This window comes from Gossypium hirsutum, chromosome D02 (genome assembly GCF_007990345.1).
Source record: "Gossypium hirsutum isolate 1008001.06 chromosome D02, Gossypium_hirsutum_v2.1, whole genome shotgun sequence".
Classification (NCBI taxonomy): Eukaryota; Viridiplantae; Streptophyta; class Magnoliopsida; order Malvales; family Malvaceae; genus Gossypium; species Gossypium hirsutum.
This window is the reverse complement of record NC_053438.1, coordinates 62,510,850-62,527,291: the sequence shown is the minus strand read 5'-3', so window position 1 is coordinate 62,527,291 and position 16,442 is coordinate 62,510,850. Positions and strand designations below refer to the sequence as shown.

At 31.5% G+C, this 16,442-nt stretch overlaps 1 protein-coding gene across 1 annotated transcript; it reads right to left on the bottom strand.

The window, feature by feature from the left end:
- Positions 1–988: 988 nt before the first annotated feature.
- On the bottom strand, positions 989–3,877 carry LOC107909612 (formin-like protein 4). Its single transcript, XM_016837209.2, has 2 exons — positions 2,577–3,877; positions 989–2,454 (listed from the first exon to the last, which is right to left on the bottom strand). Exons 1-2 carry the CDS (start codon positions 3,677–3,679, stop codon positions 1,149–1,151), a joined length of 2,409 nt encoding a protein of 802 aa, XP_016692698.2. The 5' UTR covers positions 3,680–3,877; the 3' UTR covers positions 989–1,148.
- Positions 3,878–16,442: the final 12,565 nt, after the last annotated feature.

The window sequence follows — 16,442 nt, the reverse complement described above, 5'->3', positions numbered from 1 at the left end:
TGTATCGATTAAATAACACTTTAGAAATTGCATAGTAAGTCATAGTTAGTTCAACTTCTCATTTTCTTGCCTAAAATTTTTTACTTTTCATTGGATTCATTTCGTTATTATAATTAGGGTAGTTTGGATTGGATTTAATAAATATGGCATATTGCTTGAAACTTTGGGTTATGACGGTTAAGGTGTCCTGTTTGAGAAGACTGCAAGGGCAAGTTGTAATATGTATGTCTGTATTTTAGATAGGCATAATCACCTAGATTCGAAACTGGTGTTCAGCTTAATTGGTTCATGCAATCATTCTTAAGAGGTGATGTTCAACATGTTTAGAGGTTTGAATCCAATCATTTACAACTCTTTCCCCTATCCCAAGCTGGGGACTCCTTTGTACTAACAAAATAATAGCCTTCGTTCAGAAACATTTCCTGGTGCTTTCATTTAAGGAAGACACATTCTTCTTATTTGAGAACGACAACTTGTCATACAGGACAATAGCTATCCTTTCTAATTGCTTGTTCTTGTATGAGGGGGTAAAACTGCCCAACTCACAAGCAAAAAGGTGTGATGGCTGTTATTGCGTGTCTACTTGCAAGACACAATGCGACAGAGTCTCAAACCTATACTTATAAGCAATGTGCAATGGAATACTCGGTCATTGTTATTATTATTTTCATTTTCCATTAAAATCATCAACAGATACCCATTCAAAAGATGATGTAACATTTTTTCTTTTCCTTTTCTTGGTAGTCACGAAGAAGAAACTGTGAATGTTGGCACTAATTTTTTGTGAAACTTTGGCTAATGGTAGAATTTTCCCTATCAAAATCAGTGTTCTTCTGCTGCACTGAGTCTCAATGTGCATATATTAGATTTATCTATAATCCATTGCTTAAACCTATCATAAACCATTTCCTGACAGATTGCATAATCTAATATCACTTTCAGCAATGCATGATCTTTTCCAGTGCTCACTCAATGGAACAAGCTCAAATCAGAAAAATCGGATTCCAATTTTATTTACCACTTGATCAAAAGTTAGTACAAAACAAATGGAAGAATTCAAAAAAACAAATTTTCTATACTTGTTCCAAATCTACATCTTTCGTATGATGTCTATGTACATTGCCTTTCCGATGAATATCTGCTCATGTTCATGAATCTGCGTCCGAATTGCTAGAATTGTTCCTGGACTTGTCTGCCATGAAATTTGCTGGCAAAACCGGGAACCTCATCTTGGTTCTTGATTCTTGTGAATTTGGTGATTGTGATCCATAATTTGCAGTTGATGACTTCCTCCTTTGTTGGTTCCTAGCTATTTCGACGCAGACTTGGTCGACCATGGCTAGGAAGTCCTTAACTATAACGAATACTTGGAAAGGATCCTTAGAAGCCCCTGCTTGATAATACTCTGTTGTTCTTTTTACAACATCCATCACTCTTTTTTGCTCTTCTTTTATAACCTTCAGTTCCTCTTCGGCATCTTCGATAAACCCTTTCATTTCTTGCACGAATCCCCCTTTTCCATCAGCCATACATTGCAATACAAGCTGCTTGATTTCTGCTACACGAGCAGCAAGAGCCGAGCAAGTGCCTGAAAATATTTTGAAATCTATGGCGGCTGCTTTCTTCACGTTGGTGAACTCAGCACTGAGGCCTCCTACCACTGGTAATCCCAGCGTTACATATTCCTTCTCTCTATCCTCTTTTGATGTCGAATTGCCAGAGATGCTACTGCTGCTTCGGCTGCTGCTGCGGGTCAGGCTATGACTTCTGCTGATAAAGCATTTCTTTCCCTCAGACCGGACTACTTCTTCCACCACAAAGTGAAGTAGAGTAGTCTTTCCATCGGTGCTTTTAACGTCTGAGAGCTTAAGCAGTGACATAAGGTTAAAGGCTTGAGCATTGCCTCTGGCAGTTCCGGCATTCATGCGATTGCCGGCCTTGAGTATTGCTTCGAGGAGTTTCATAAACAGTCGTTGAGAACGAAGCTCCTTGCACCCTAATTCTAGAGCTTGTAAAGACTCCTTCATGTGGAGAATTTCCAAGTCATAGTTTGATCTAAACTGCATGGCATTAAGGCGCGTGAAGGCTGAGGGAAGAGCTTTTAAAATGTGAAACAAAAAGGAATCAGCATCAGCAAGTCTTGTTGGATCACCATCAAAATCAAGGATTTGGGACTGTTCTTCTTCAGTGGGGGCAATTCTCAAGAGCTTTTCAAGAGTATCTGCTTCAAGACCTTGGCCTTCATTGAGGGCATCAAGGAGTTCTCTACGAGAGAGAGCTAGAGATTTGAGCACAATTGCTATGTTCTGTGATTTTCGAGCGTCCAGAACCATGATTTGTGATGGTGAGCCATTGTTAACACTCTGTGTGTTCTTTGAGCTACTATCACCAGTAGGGGATTTCCTATTTGTTGCTACATATCCAAATAAAGCTTCCATAAGATCATCATCGAACCTGAAGAATCAATTGAAAAAAGAGAGATATAATCAGTATTTAAAAAAAAAAACATTGCTTTTTGTTCAGAAAAGAACAAAGTTGGCTTAAGTGTTCGAGAAATAATGAAACTGAAAACTTACTTAAAAGACCCGCCATTGATTTTGTCCCACACCATGGAATGATCAGCATTTTTCTTGTTCACCTTATCCCAGTGCAATGGCTTCAATTTCACCTGATTATTCTCACCATCTCCAGAAGACTCCCCTGGTTTACCCGTACTGGACTTATCTCTGGCTGCTGGCGGAGGTTTAGAGGACGTAGTTGAACCACCCACTCTATTAAAAGGTGGCGGTGGTGGTGGGGCAGGGCCTTTCGCTGGAACCGGTGGCGGTGGAGTTCTATAAGGTGGAGGCGGTGGAGGTGGAGGCTGAGGTGTCACTGGACTTTTATTGCTTTGAATCCGTAATGGAGGTGGTGGAGGCACAAATTTTGATTGAAGCGGAGCTTCCATTTTCTCGACAGCTTTTAACACAATCCCATGAGAGGAAGGTGGAGGAGTTAAAGGACCCATATTTTCACTTGAATCATCATCATCAGGAGGTGGAACGTGGGATGTCGAAGATTTCCCACGAAGCAAAGGAATTTCATTGGCAGGCTCTACCTTCTTGCTTCGACTTCCTTTTCTAACCATTCCACCACCACCTTCTTCTTCATCCTTTGGAACATGCAGAACCTCTTGGCGGAACTCAATTTTGTTATCTCCGTTCTGAAGCTGTCTCCAATAAAGAACATCCAAACCGTTTTCATCTACAATTAAACCCTTTATGTTGCCATTAACTCTAGCGAACTCATCTGGTGGAACCCTCGGCTGACCTCCTTGGGAACTATTCCCAACTCTCTCGCTTTTGCGCTGAGCAAGAACATATCTTCTGATGCAAAAGAAGAATACTGCGGCAATAACAATAGTGCTTCCGGCTGTCGCAGCCACTGCCTTTGCAATAGTACTATTGTCGTCATCCCCAGAAGATGAAGATGATGATGGTGGTGGGATTGGCGGTGGTGACTCTGGTGGTCTTAGTGGGGGTGGCGGTGAGATGGGTTGAGGGGTAGGCGGTGGAGTTTGAGTAGGGAAGAAAACTTCAATATTTTGAGGAGAAGATTGGGAAGAAGAGAAAGGTAAGACAGAGATGAAAAACACAACCAACAGGTTGAGAGAAATCAATGTCTGAAACATGACAGCCATGAAAGAGTTGGGATGGTGGAGGAAAAGGATGAGAAGAGAATAAATGTATCGATGTGGTTAGTTTGGAGAAATGAAATGAAATATTTTATTCCATTGGTTTTTCTTTAGTTTTTGCTTTTTTGGATTTGGTAAACTAGGCGTTGACACTTTCAAAAGAGTGGTTGCTCGGTTTCCATTCGGTCCCTCACTGGCCGCCCACACTTATATTTTCTTTTTCTTTCAATTTCCTATTTGTTTTTCAATTATTTCTCAATTTCAAATATTTTCCAACTTATGTTGTATAGGATCTTACTCAAATCCAAACTTCATTAAATTTATTATCGATTAAAGCTATGTTTAGCAATGACGTGGAAAAGCATATCTCGATTTTTTTACTTTTCAAAATTACTTTTAGCCAAACGAAAGAATTAAATTTTTTAGCTTGTCTTCCCCCAAAAGTATTTTTGAGTGTTTAATTATTTTTCCTTTCTTTTTTTTTTGCTACCGAAAAAGAAGAAACTCATTATTCCGCAGTATTATTTTTTAAAATAATATAAATGTATTAATATTTAAAATATGATTTATATATTCTAATTAAATTTTATAAACAATTAATAGTAATTACTTAAAATATTTAAAATTTATATTTCATATATTAAAATATTAATAAGTTAGAATAAATTATTTTTTATATTCATGCTAAAGTATCATAATATTAACTGGTTTGAACATTATTTAAATGCATATTGGTTAATTTATAATACAATGTCTAAAATGAGCATTTTATTTCTCAGTAACACTTTTTAAATCTTAAATCAGACTTTTCAAAAGCATTTTTTCACAGCATTTTCAAAAGTTATGCTAAACTAACCCTAATTCTATTTTCAATTTTACAAAACTAGGCTTGGATTTTGATTTAAAAAAAAAACTCAACATTTGTTTATTATCATTCATATTAGTTTTACAATTTATGTTCGAAGTTTATGGTTATCTTTCAAAACAATGTTTTCTCCAAGATTCGAACATATATTCTCTCATTAAATATACTCAAATTGGGTCCAAATGTTTTGAGAATTACTCATATGAGAATCAAAATTTTCAAAATGATCAAATAAATGCTAAAACATTTTGAATTGATCAAATCTTTACAAATATACTGAAATAAGGTTTTTCAAATGTTAAATATTAGATTTCTAAGTTATAATTTTTTTTCCTTTCTTTTTAAATAATATCTGCAACATTTTCTATTTTAAAAATGTCATCATTTGTATTAGAAAATAGAGTGACTATTTACCCTAATTTAAGATTTTAACTTTATATCTAAAAAAGCATAATTAATGAAAAAGAAAAGTGGTTGTTTACCCTTTCAGAACAATTGATTGAGTAAAATATAGATGTGAAAATAAAAAAAGAAGACAGTTAATTGGAAATTGAAGTGAAGGAAGAGGATTCCAAGATTTAACAATCTGGTAATGATTGTAAATTAGAAATTGAAAGGTAAAAAAGAGCATGATTAATATAGAAATAGGAAAGTCAAATTGCAGAATAGAAAATGATAATGGGGGAGTGGCTCACCCAATTATGTAATCTCATTTGACTTCATCTTTATGGAATCGTAGTGGTTGGCAGATTGCAGACGCGGTCTTGTTATTCACTCATATCTCTCTTTTCCTTCTGTTCTTTTGTGAATACAAATGCAAGTACCTAAATTGCATTGGGTAGGTTTGTGCGGGCTGATGGGAGCCGCAATTGTCTGAAGAAGTCATCTCATATCTCTTCTTTCTTTCTTCCTTTTATGCCAAAATTTGAATACTCAAGTTGTGGCTTGTTTTGACTTTTTATGTTCTCATACATATCATGAATTCAATGTTGACTTGTCCTTAAACATAACTGAATTTTGTAAATTTGTATTTATAAATCCAGAAAAACCAGAAATGGTAGTTATTTTTCTCACACTCATTCTTCCATCAACGGACTTCAAGTCCTGCAAGCCCGCCTGGCTTCCTGCTGAATTGATGAATATATATATATATAAAAGGAACCTCCTAATGACACGTGGACACCATGCTCCTTTTTTCATTTTAACAAAATAGCCTTCAATTTGAAATTTATCCATGTCTATATATTATATATGTGTCCTGCATTTTCTTCATTATATTATAATGGTTCAATTTCATTTATGATCCCTTGACTTTACTTAGTTTATATGATAATGATCAAACTTCAGTTTCGGTCTCTATGCTACGCTAAAATTTATTATATAATAATGGTCAAATTTCAGTTTCTTCATTATATTATAATGGTTCAATTTCATTTATGATCCCTTTACTTTACTTTACTTAGTTTATATAATAATGGTCAAACTTCATGGACTATCCATGGGTCAAGCAAGCTCGGCCCGACCTAACTTGGGGTTGGGCTTGGACAATGTCTTTTATGTCCCTAATTGGGTCAGGTTGACCTGAACTCAATTTAAATAATAAAAAATATTTTTAAAAATAAATTAAATTAAAAAAATATTAATATAAAAAATATTTTATATTTTATTAATTTTGAACGATGAAAATGGGCTTTTTGGGTGGGCCTGGACTTGAAAAAAAATTTAGACCCAGACTTGGCACCAACCATAGATGGTTTAAGTATAACACTTTTTAGAATTTTTCATATATTTTTAAATTATTTAAATTTAAATTTATTTTTAATTTTAAAGAATTTTTAAATTTTCATATTTTTTAAATGTTTTTTTGAAAATACAAAAAGAACACAATTAACTTTTAAAACAACTTTTTTTGTAATTGTTTATGTATTTTTAATGAGTAAGGACCAAATTGACTCAAAACTATAAATAATGAGGGGTAAAAGAGTTATTTTACCTTTTCTTATAACAGCCAAATCAACTATCTTAACGACAAAAAAATATAAGGACTAAATTTTAAATTTTGAAAGAGTACGAAAATCTTTAACATATTTAAACCATCATTTTATTGATAAGCAATTTTACAATCCAAGCTTACATTACAATAGAAAGAAAGAGATGTTGACAACAAGACTCGAACCTTGAAGCTTAAGATGCGAACACAAAAGTTTAACCACTTACTTTTTTTTTTTGGTTGTTAGCTATTTTATATTATATATTATGTAATTTATATCATAGAAAAAATTAATCTATAATAATCTATAATATTATAATGTATACAGTAAAAATTATGGTAAATTATTTATATTTACTAACAAGTGTTGGGCGCAGTGTTAAAGTATATTGTACTTCTAAGGACAGGAAGAAAACTCACGTTTGAACCCTATAGACAACTTTGTTGGGAGAAGAGACCATAAACCCTGAAAGGATTAATATTTATGGACCGTAAAACAGAAATAAAGTATGCATTGGTTTTACAAAAAAAAAAATTCTAGATTATTAGGTTTAAAATATGAATGGGTTTAAAATTTACAAATAGGGATGGATTTGGACAAAATTTAACACCCATATTCTAAATTAAATCGGATTTGGACAAGTATAGATTATATCAGTACCATAGAGTAACCTTCTAATTGCATCTTGTCAGAATATAATACTCCTAATATCCCAATTAAAATGTCACAATTGATATTTTTTAGTCAAAATTTTTTTAAACTTTCACCTGAAAGTTAAAATGTATAATGCTTTTTATGTTTATTTTATTTAATAAAAGTACATTTTTATTATTTAATGCATAATTTCATTTTAATTTAAGTATTGTTTATTAAGGTTCCATTTAATTTATGAAAATATTTTTTATTTTCATTTAAAAAAAAATTTAATTTTATATTAAATGTGTTTGGTAAATAGAAATAAATTTTTGTTTTCAATAATGAAAACATGAAAAATATGTTTGACATCTATTTTTATATAACAGAAACATGAGAAATAAAATAAAATAAAATATTAAAATTATATGGATTTGAACTTAAGGTCGCAAATTTAATATTTAAAAATTGTTAAAAAAATATTTTTGTGTTTATATAAATTTAAACTAAAGTTAATTTTTTTAAGTTTAAATCTGTTATTTTCAACCTTTCAATTTTGCAAAACATTTTCAATGAAAACAACTTATATTTTGATGTTCATATGTTTTATTTTCATCTTCCAAAAATTATTTTTAAAATATTTTATCGAACATATTTTTTTTCGATGTTTTACATTTTCAAAAAGAAATGTTAACAAAAATGACACATGTTTCCTTCTATCATAGAATTATAAAAAGCAGAAGTGGGGACTTAAAACATATGTATACATTTCTTATTCATAGGTATTATATATAAAATCTATTCATCTATAGTATTTAAGTTATTAATTAATTTGATACCAATGTTTATTTTGTGGTTGTTTCTGTGGCTAAAATAGTGGTTACAACTTCAGACACCATTTCATGGTCATACTTATCCTTTTGAAGAGTAGACAAATTTTAAAACAAAAACATTGATGTATTTGTTTTTGATGATATTGGACAAGTAAAGCCTAAAACATGAAGACCAATTGAGTTAAAATTGAAGGCTTAAAGATTGGTTTCTTGCGGATCAAGTCAAATTACTTATGGAACTATCATCATATGTTGATTTTTAGCTTTACTTTATAGAAAAGTGAATAGATTATAACTCTTATGTAAGCAAAACTTAATAAGTTTTGCCTAGGTTAATGGGAATCGAGAGTAACTGTAACACCCCTCACCTAATCCAACTCACCACTTACATATATTCTTGTTTCATTATAATCGAGGTAACTTAAACACAAAACATTATTATTCATACATAATTCACATTTTTTTACTCATAAGCCTAAGTACATACCAAACTAAAGTCCAAAATATATGTACCATAAGGCTTGAACTTGAAGCTTGAGGAGTGATATATTTGAACTAAAGTAGCAATCTTTGATTCTTTTCAAAACTTATCTATCACCCACGCGTTTAAAAGAAACGTGTTAAGCTATGTGAATAGTTTAATAAGTACTCAATTGAATCCAATCTTACCATTTATATATATAAATACAATTTAAATATTTTTAATAACATTTATTCACATAGTTTTTTGACTAATATACTTAAAATTTTTTTCCAAAACATAAAATCATTTAAATTAAATATATAACTTATAGTCTTAACTCCAACATATATTATCACTAATTAACTCTCACATTCACATATCAAAATCTTTCTCTCATTTCACAAACATAACATAAACACTTAATCTATATATATCTTTTACCACTTAATTCACATGTTCACTTTTATCTTTATTTTCACATATTATTACACATATACACGCACCTTTAGTTTCACATATCATTTTTGTAGTCTTTAGTGAGTCTCAGAGGAGTTTCAATCAATTTTAACATATGGTATTTCGATATACTCTAGACCTCCAAGCCAAAATAAAACTACTGGCCTATAGCGGAACTCTAATAACAAAACTCCAGAAAATATACAAAACTCCATTAAACATATTACATAACCCATTTCTCTTCTCCTAATCCCCTTCAACCCCCTCGAGCTACACCAGGCCGGTTTCCATCCGAACCCCTCAACTCCTCTCAACTCCAAAAATCATTTCATTATCACATATCATATATCCTTTGAGCTCACTAAGGCATTTATTCACATAACACTTTATTCGTTCATTTTAAATCGCATAAGCATATACATAATATGATCATTTCACACTTTCACATATTCACTTTCATAAAACATACTTGACATATCACATATATCACTTTAAAACACATTTTTTAGTTTGCACGTAATTCACTGAAACACACAATTGTCATTTTGCACAATCTCTTTGAATCATATAAACACATACAATATACTTTCATTTCATAAATTCACGTAACACAAACATATCACATATTCACAATAGTTTACACGATTTCAATTTACTTTCATTAAGCACTATACTTTCATACAACACTTCATTTAAATATTTTATTCCACTATTTTAACTCACATAGTATGTTTTGAACATTTTACAATTTAGTCCTTAGATTCATGAAAAATCATTTCACTAATAAAACATTTCAATATCACTTTTCACTTTATTTACTAACACTTAACATTTTATTTAAACGTTTATCCACATATCAAATTTTAAACTATTAAATTTAGTCATCTCTACAACAATTTCACTATGCTACTACATCTATTCTATTATAAATTAATGACAAATAAATAATTTTTCACTCTTTATAATTTAATCCTTAGTTTCATAAAATTCACTAATCACTAAATTATCATTTTATCATTTCTTACATTACTAACATACCTTTAATTACATATTCTGTAACACCCCAAAATATATTGGGTTGGATGAAATAAATAACCAAGAAATGACTTAGTTTTGATGTTTATTTAGTTAGTGCACTCCCTAAAGATCCTAGGTTCTATCCACCCCTTCCATTTTCTTTCCTTTTTATTTTCAGCAACCTAGGATGAAAACCACATTAGACTATGTACAATTTAGAGTGAAAACTTAACAAGTGTGGGTAGTAGCCTAATGGTTAAGCATTCTACTTACTTCCTTGTAATACCAAGTTCAAGTCATTCCATTCTCCCCCATTTCCTTTTTATTCTCGATAAAAGGGGTAAATTTGCTATCCATCCACTTAAAATTTGAAAACCCTAGGTATTTAGCCTTTATTTTTCTTTGCAAAATATTTTTATCATCACTGTTAAAATTTATTTTTGATCCCGAATCAAATACTATTCTCCATTCCAACTCGTTTCCTGATCAAATTCATAGTCACCAATACAAACGTTCATAATTATTGCCAAGAATCAGACTCGATTTAGGTACCTAAAACCATATCTAAGCACAAGGAACAACGTTTGAGATCTCGGAGACAAGTGTGTGTTATTTTACAAGTGAATCAGGGCAAAATCGTGCCTCAGGATAGGGCCACACAAGCATGTGGGCCACCCGTGTGGACTACACAGCCTTTCACATGGCCATGTTCCCCTGAAACCCTAAGATATTCTATTCTCACATGACCTAAGACCCTTCATACGACCTGCCACACGGTTGTGTCTCCCCTGTAGCTTAATTTTACAATTTTCATATGACCTCAGTCTGTTACACAACCTAGCCACACGGTCCGAGGCTTCCTACATAGTTTGATCACACGGCCGCATGTTCCCTATTTTTTAGATTTTATAGTTTTTCCTAGAATTTTATGTATTTGTGCAATTTAGTCCTTGAATGGTTCCCGAACTATTTTAGTTGAATGGTTCCCGAACTATTTTAGTGCTTTGTTTATTCAATTGAGTCTCTGCTTATATGATTAATGCTAGAACCATGATCTGATTGATTAAATTATTATATGCATGATATATGAACAATATATAAATCTATTGCATCTTAATTTGTGAATGTACTTGCAACATGCCTTCTGATACCATTAAACCAAAACCATGTGAGTAGGTCATATGCTGCTATAATATTTAGTTAGGGGCATGTTGTCGTTGCCATACCGATCTATTATAAGCATATTATTCACTCCCATTTTGATTTGTTATAAGTATGTCATATTGCATTGAATAGGGTGAGACGCTTTGAATAGGAAGAAGTTCTAGTAAATTAATAATCTGCAACTTTGGTGGTTTATCCACATACTTTCTGGTAGCTCTCATCTACATTTATCTTGTGTATTCACAACCATCTGACAGCTCTCATCTACATTTATGTTGTGTATTCACAACCATCTAGTAGCGTATTAACCTGCAACACTGGTGGCTCATCCAGGTGTGTGTTATTTTACAAGTGAATCGGGGCAAAATCGTTCCTTAAGATAAGGTCACATGGCCACCTGTTGGGAAATGTGCCCATATTGTAGCAAATATGTAGTAGTTTTCTATGTATTTGAACAATGAATAAATAAATTTCACATTTCACTATTATGTCTTTTGTATTTTTGTCTTTCATATTTTGCACGCATAGCGAAATTGTGAAAAACAAATATTAGTTAATTGATTGTCTAAGTTCAAATTGATGATAAGTGGCATTGTAAGAATGTTTACATTGCCAGAAAGATAACTTACTTTAGTAGATAATCTAAACAAGTCCATAATTCCATAAAAGAATCAAAGTGAGCATTTGACTCAAATACTGAGAAGGATTATTATATTGTCTACAGTTCCAATTGAGGAGATGGCTAGTCTTGGCTATCAGAGCAGTTGACTCCACGGGTAGAGACATGATGTATTTATTGACTGAATGATACATTGGACTGGACCCAAGATGAATTAATTTTGAATTTGTTTATAAATTAATTCACTTGTGACATTAATGATGTGATTTACCTAAATCTTGAGTTAGTCACTAACCATGCGTATGTAACTCATGTACTTTGATATAAGTGGAGGCTTATGCTCTAAAGATGATCGAGTCAATAGCTAGTATGTTGGGTACATGACTTGTGTATGACATGACTTTACTAGCAATGATGAAATCCATAGCTCAATTAAAGAGTTAATGATATCTTTCATTGGCATTGTGTAGATTGATAAATATGGAACGTGGCAACGGGTTGCTTGTTCTCAAATGAGCAATTTATAACAGTCATTTGTTGACAATGATCGTATTAATCATTAAGAAGACACAATGGTGACAATGAGATAAAATAAGATTGTTTTGAGTGAACGGATTTAACTTAATGGAATCAAGGATATCATATGAGGGTAACACACACATGACGAGGTCATTGGACAAAACAGTTGGATGAATTGTTTTCATAAAGAGTATACAATAAGAAGTATTCAATTATACTACTTATTGTGGACTGACTCCATGATTAAGTAATTGCAAATTATTAGAAGGATGCTTATTGACATAATTGCAATTACTAGAGCTTAATTGTATATGTCCAATTGTTCTTCACTAGCTTAACAAAAGTTTGATCGGACTGTATTTGAATTTGAAGTAAATTCTGCGACTTTGGAAAGAATTTAATTGAGTCCATTTATTTGATGTGGAATTAAATTGGGCGGTCATAAGAATTGTTTAACTAGAAAATTTGATTAACGAATTTTCTTGAAAAATTAATTTAGAAAATCTAAGTGATTTTTGAGAAAATTAATTCTGATCAAGTAAAATTAAATTAATCAAATTAATTAAAATTAATATGATATTTTTAAAAATTAATTTTCAAGTCAGACAATTGACTCAATGGGTAATTGAACTTGAAAGTTGGACCAAAGATTGTAAATTGGGCCCCAAAGCCCAAAACTAAAACCAAGACCCCAAAACTGGTCGAACTGAGCTTGGTATGTGAAACCGGGTTGACGGTCTAATCGATGACTGGACTGGACTGACAAAAAACCAAACCATCTTAGTGCCAGCGGCTGCGACAACAGCATTCTGGTGACCAACAAGTGGTTGGCGGTAGTGGTCCTTCGGTGGCTGAGCAGTGGAAGAATTACACTCCTATTAGGACTCTACCAGAGAATTTGATTTCAGGTTAAGTATTCCAAAAATAATAATATTTTAATAAATTTAATATACTTATCTTAATAATATTTTATTAATTTGGTATTAAAATAATTATCTTAATATTAAATTCGATTTAATATTTATCTTGTAGATAAATATTCTATTAATTTAATAAGATTTAATATTAAAGTGATTAAGGTTAATTATAGTTGAACTCTCTAAATTTTCCTTATATGAAGAAAGTCTTGGATCATTATTTACACGAGAAAATTGTAAAGAAAAAGTTATGTTAAAGAATTATTTGCATTTATAATAATGATACGGAAGTAGTTAGAACTTGAGTGTTAAAAGTATAGCCGAAAAGAAAGAAGTTTTACAATCATTTTCATGGACCGTCGTATTCCCATTTTCCAAAATTGAAATCTCACGGACCACACATGCTTCAATCAAATTTCCTTGCTTTTTACTCTTTTGGCAACAAATTTCTTTTAGACAAGTGAGAAACGAAATAAACCGACAAAAAATGACAAGAGATAAATGCGTTTTTCTCGTCATCTTCCCTCACAAACTACTATCTTATTTGCATATTTCTAATAAATTTTAGCGTAATCACTAAACTCAATTCTTCAAATTAATTATATTTCTATTTCTTACAAAACTGCAAGTGTGTTGCAATATTATGAGTGTCATTGCATGTAATTTTAAGTAGGCAATTTTTGTATGCTAATTTTTAGAAGAAAAAAAACTAAATAGATAGGGGAAGATTTTGTTTTAATTAGGAGGAAGGTTGTCGAGTTTTATGGGATATAACTTTAGTCTAATTGAGGTCGTTGATTAGGGGATATATTTGGTAAGTTGACTGCTAATGGCCACTAAATATAATGGACGGTCATCCTTGTTGAGTGTACTAAATGTCTAACATAAAATATATTTAAAAAGGAAGTTGAAGATTAATGTATTATTTTGGGGATTAAGAAGCTCCTTTTAGAGGAAGGAAATCTTACCAAAATTGTTGAAATTGTATTATATCTAAGATTGTTTGGGTTAGTAATGAGTTTTTTTTTCTTGAATTATGAGGGGAAGGTAAAACTCTAATAGTAACGCAATTATTGTAACTTAAACTCAAGTTACACTTGGAACAGTGAACATTCTAATCATCAGATCAACACATGAAGTTCGAGTAATGAATTATTTATGTATACATGACCTTTTACATAAATATAAATAAAGGTAATACGAATTTACAGTAGACTCACTAAAATATGAATATGAAAAAAATTGACTACAGCTAAAGCTTATCTAGTTTGTTGCGATGAATATAACTGAAATTTATGGGATTTGAACATTATTTCACTCGGAAAAAAAATAGTATTTACCATTGTCTTGTTCTTCTTGTTTTTGTAGTGTTTGTTCTTTTCATATATTTATTAATTAACTACATTAGCTAATAATGTTTTGTGTGTGAAAGATGGCACATGGTTTTCAGAAAAAAGGTATGGCCATCACACATTGCTATTTGTTTATATTAACGATGATTGATTTCCCAATAACTTACACACTAGCTTATGATTCAAAACAAAGCGTTTGCAAGTGTGAAATTGAGAAATATTGGTGTCAATAGATATTAATGTGTAAATAACTAATATATAATGTGATACTTCAACCTAAAACTTCAATCTTTTCAAGATTTTAATTTTATTATTGAATTAAAACTTAATTGTTAAATTTATTAATATTTTCAAATATGAAGAAGACATTTATAATGAAAAGAACATTGAAAAGCTCAAATTTTGGTTAATAAGGTATTGGCTTAATTTTAATGGCAAGATTGAGTTACTTGAAATCTTGAAATTTCATGTTTAAATCTTATCTCTATAAATTATGCATGTGAGAGTTAGAATTGAATTAGCTATTCAATTTGATTTTTTAATAATTAATTTTAATGATAATTGTTTATATGATTGTAATCTTAAAAAAGATAAAATTCCTGCTATTTTGAAGATCTTTTTTGGAGAGGGAAAAAGTTTAGAGAAGATAAAAAAAATTATAATATTGTACAAGAATAGGTCGATTTTGGAAAGAGAGAAGGAAAATTCATCTAGTTGGACACGTTTTCAGCGGATTTGGCAGAAAAGCGCTTCCAGCTGGACATGGTGTTGATATGTGTTTGTATGTGACATATTGTAGGTTCTGTTTGGCTTAATTAAGACTCAAAATGTGACATCTGTTGGTATGTGTCTGTATGTGCTATGGTAAGGTAAGTGAAAAATACGTTTATGTTCCGTGTTCTGATAATTCCGAAAGCATGATTGTGTATGATAAACATGATTCGAATTAATAAACTCTATGTATGTTATATGATATAATTAGTGTAACACCCCAAACTTGGCCTGGAAGTTTAAGTCGAACTTGGACGAGTTACACCAATGCATTGAAAACTAATTTCTTTTTGGGATTTTAATTTTGAAAACCAAAAATTTGTTTTTGTCGATTTAGGTGATTTTTTAGTTTCATGTTAGAAATTGACTGTTACGGACGAGATTATCAAAAGGAAAGAAAGGCAAATCCAAGACAATTTACAAACCCAAAAGATCAATTCGTAGTTATTCCATGAAAAACAAACCGAGCTCCCGTATGCTATCCGATCCTAGATCAGATGGTTTCCTGATCAGATGAAAGTAAGACAAATGAGTTACCAAGCACCGAGTATAACCAGACTCAAATACAAATAAACAGAACATACTATATAACTCGTAGTAACGTAAAGAATTTAAGAGTAGTTTTATAACCAGTATGAATAGCTCTAGAGTATCACAGAGATTTAATCAAAGGTAGTACAACAGAAACAAGTAAAACAGAATAGAGCAAAACAAAACCGAATGGTATAGAGCAGAGCAGAACATAATATAACAGAACGGAGCAGAGCGGAACAGAACAAAGCATGTATGTTTATGCAGATACAGTATTTTTCAAACAAATCAGAATGTAGATTTATCAGAAACAATCTTTCGAAACTCTGTTTCACACCAAAATAGAGTTCTCCCCGAACTCATCATCAAAAACACACCAATAAAGTCATCCCAGGTTGCCGGACAACGATGACTTATCAATATGCAATTAAACTGCCAATCAAATATATATGGTCAAGCCACTAAATATGCAAATCATTAACTACCAGTACAAATCCTCATTCTTTAACATCAACCCAAGTCCCATGCATTGTGTCATGGCATGCATATTCAAAATCAGAGTAATGAGCATGTAAAACATGCTATCTTTCAATAATCGAACCAGTAAACATAAGAGTCATGTTTTATAAAATAGACTT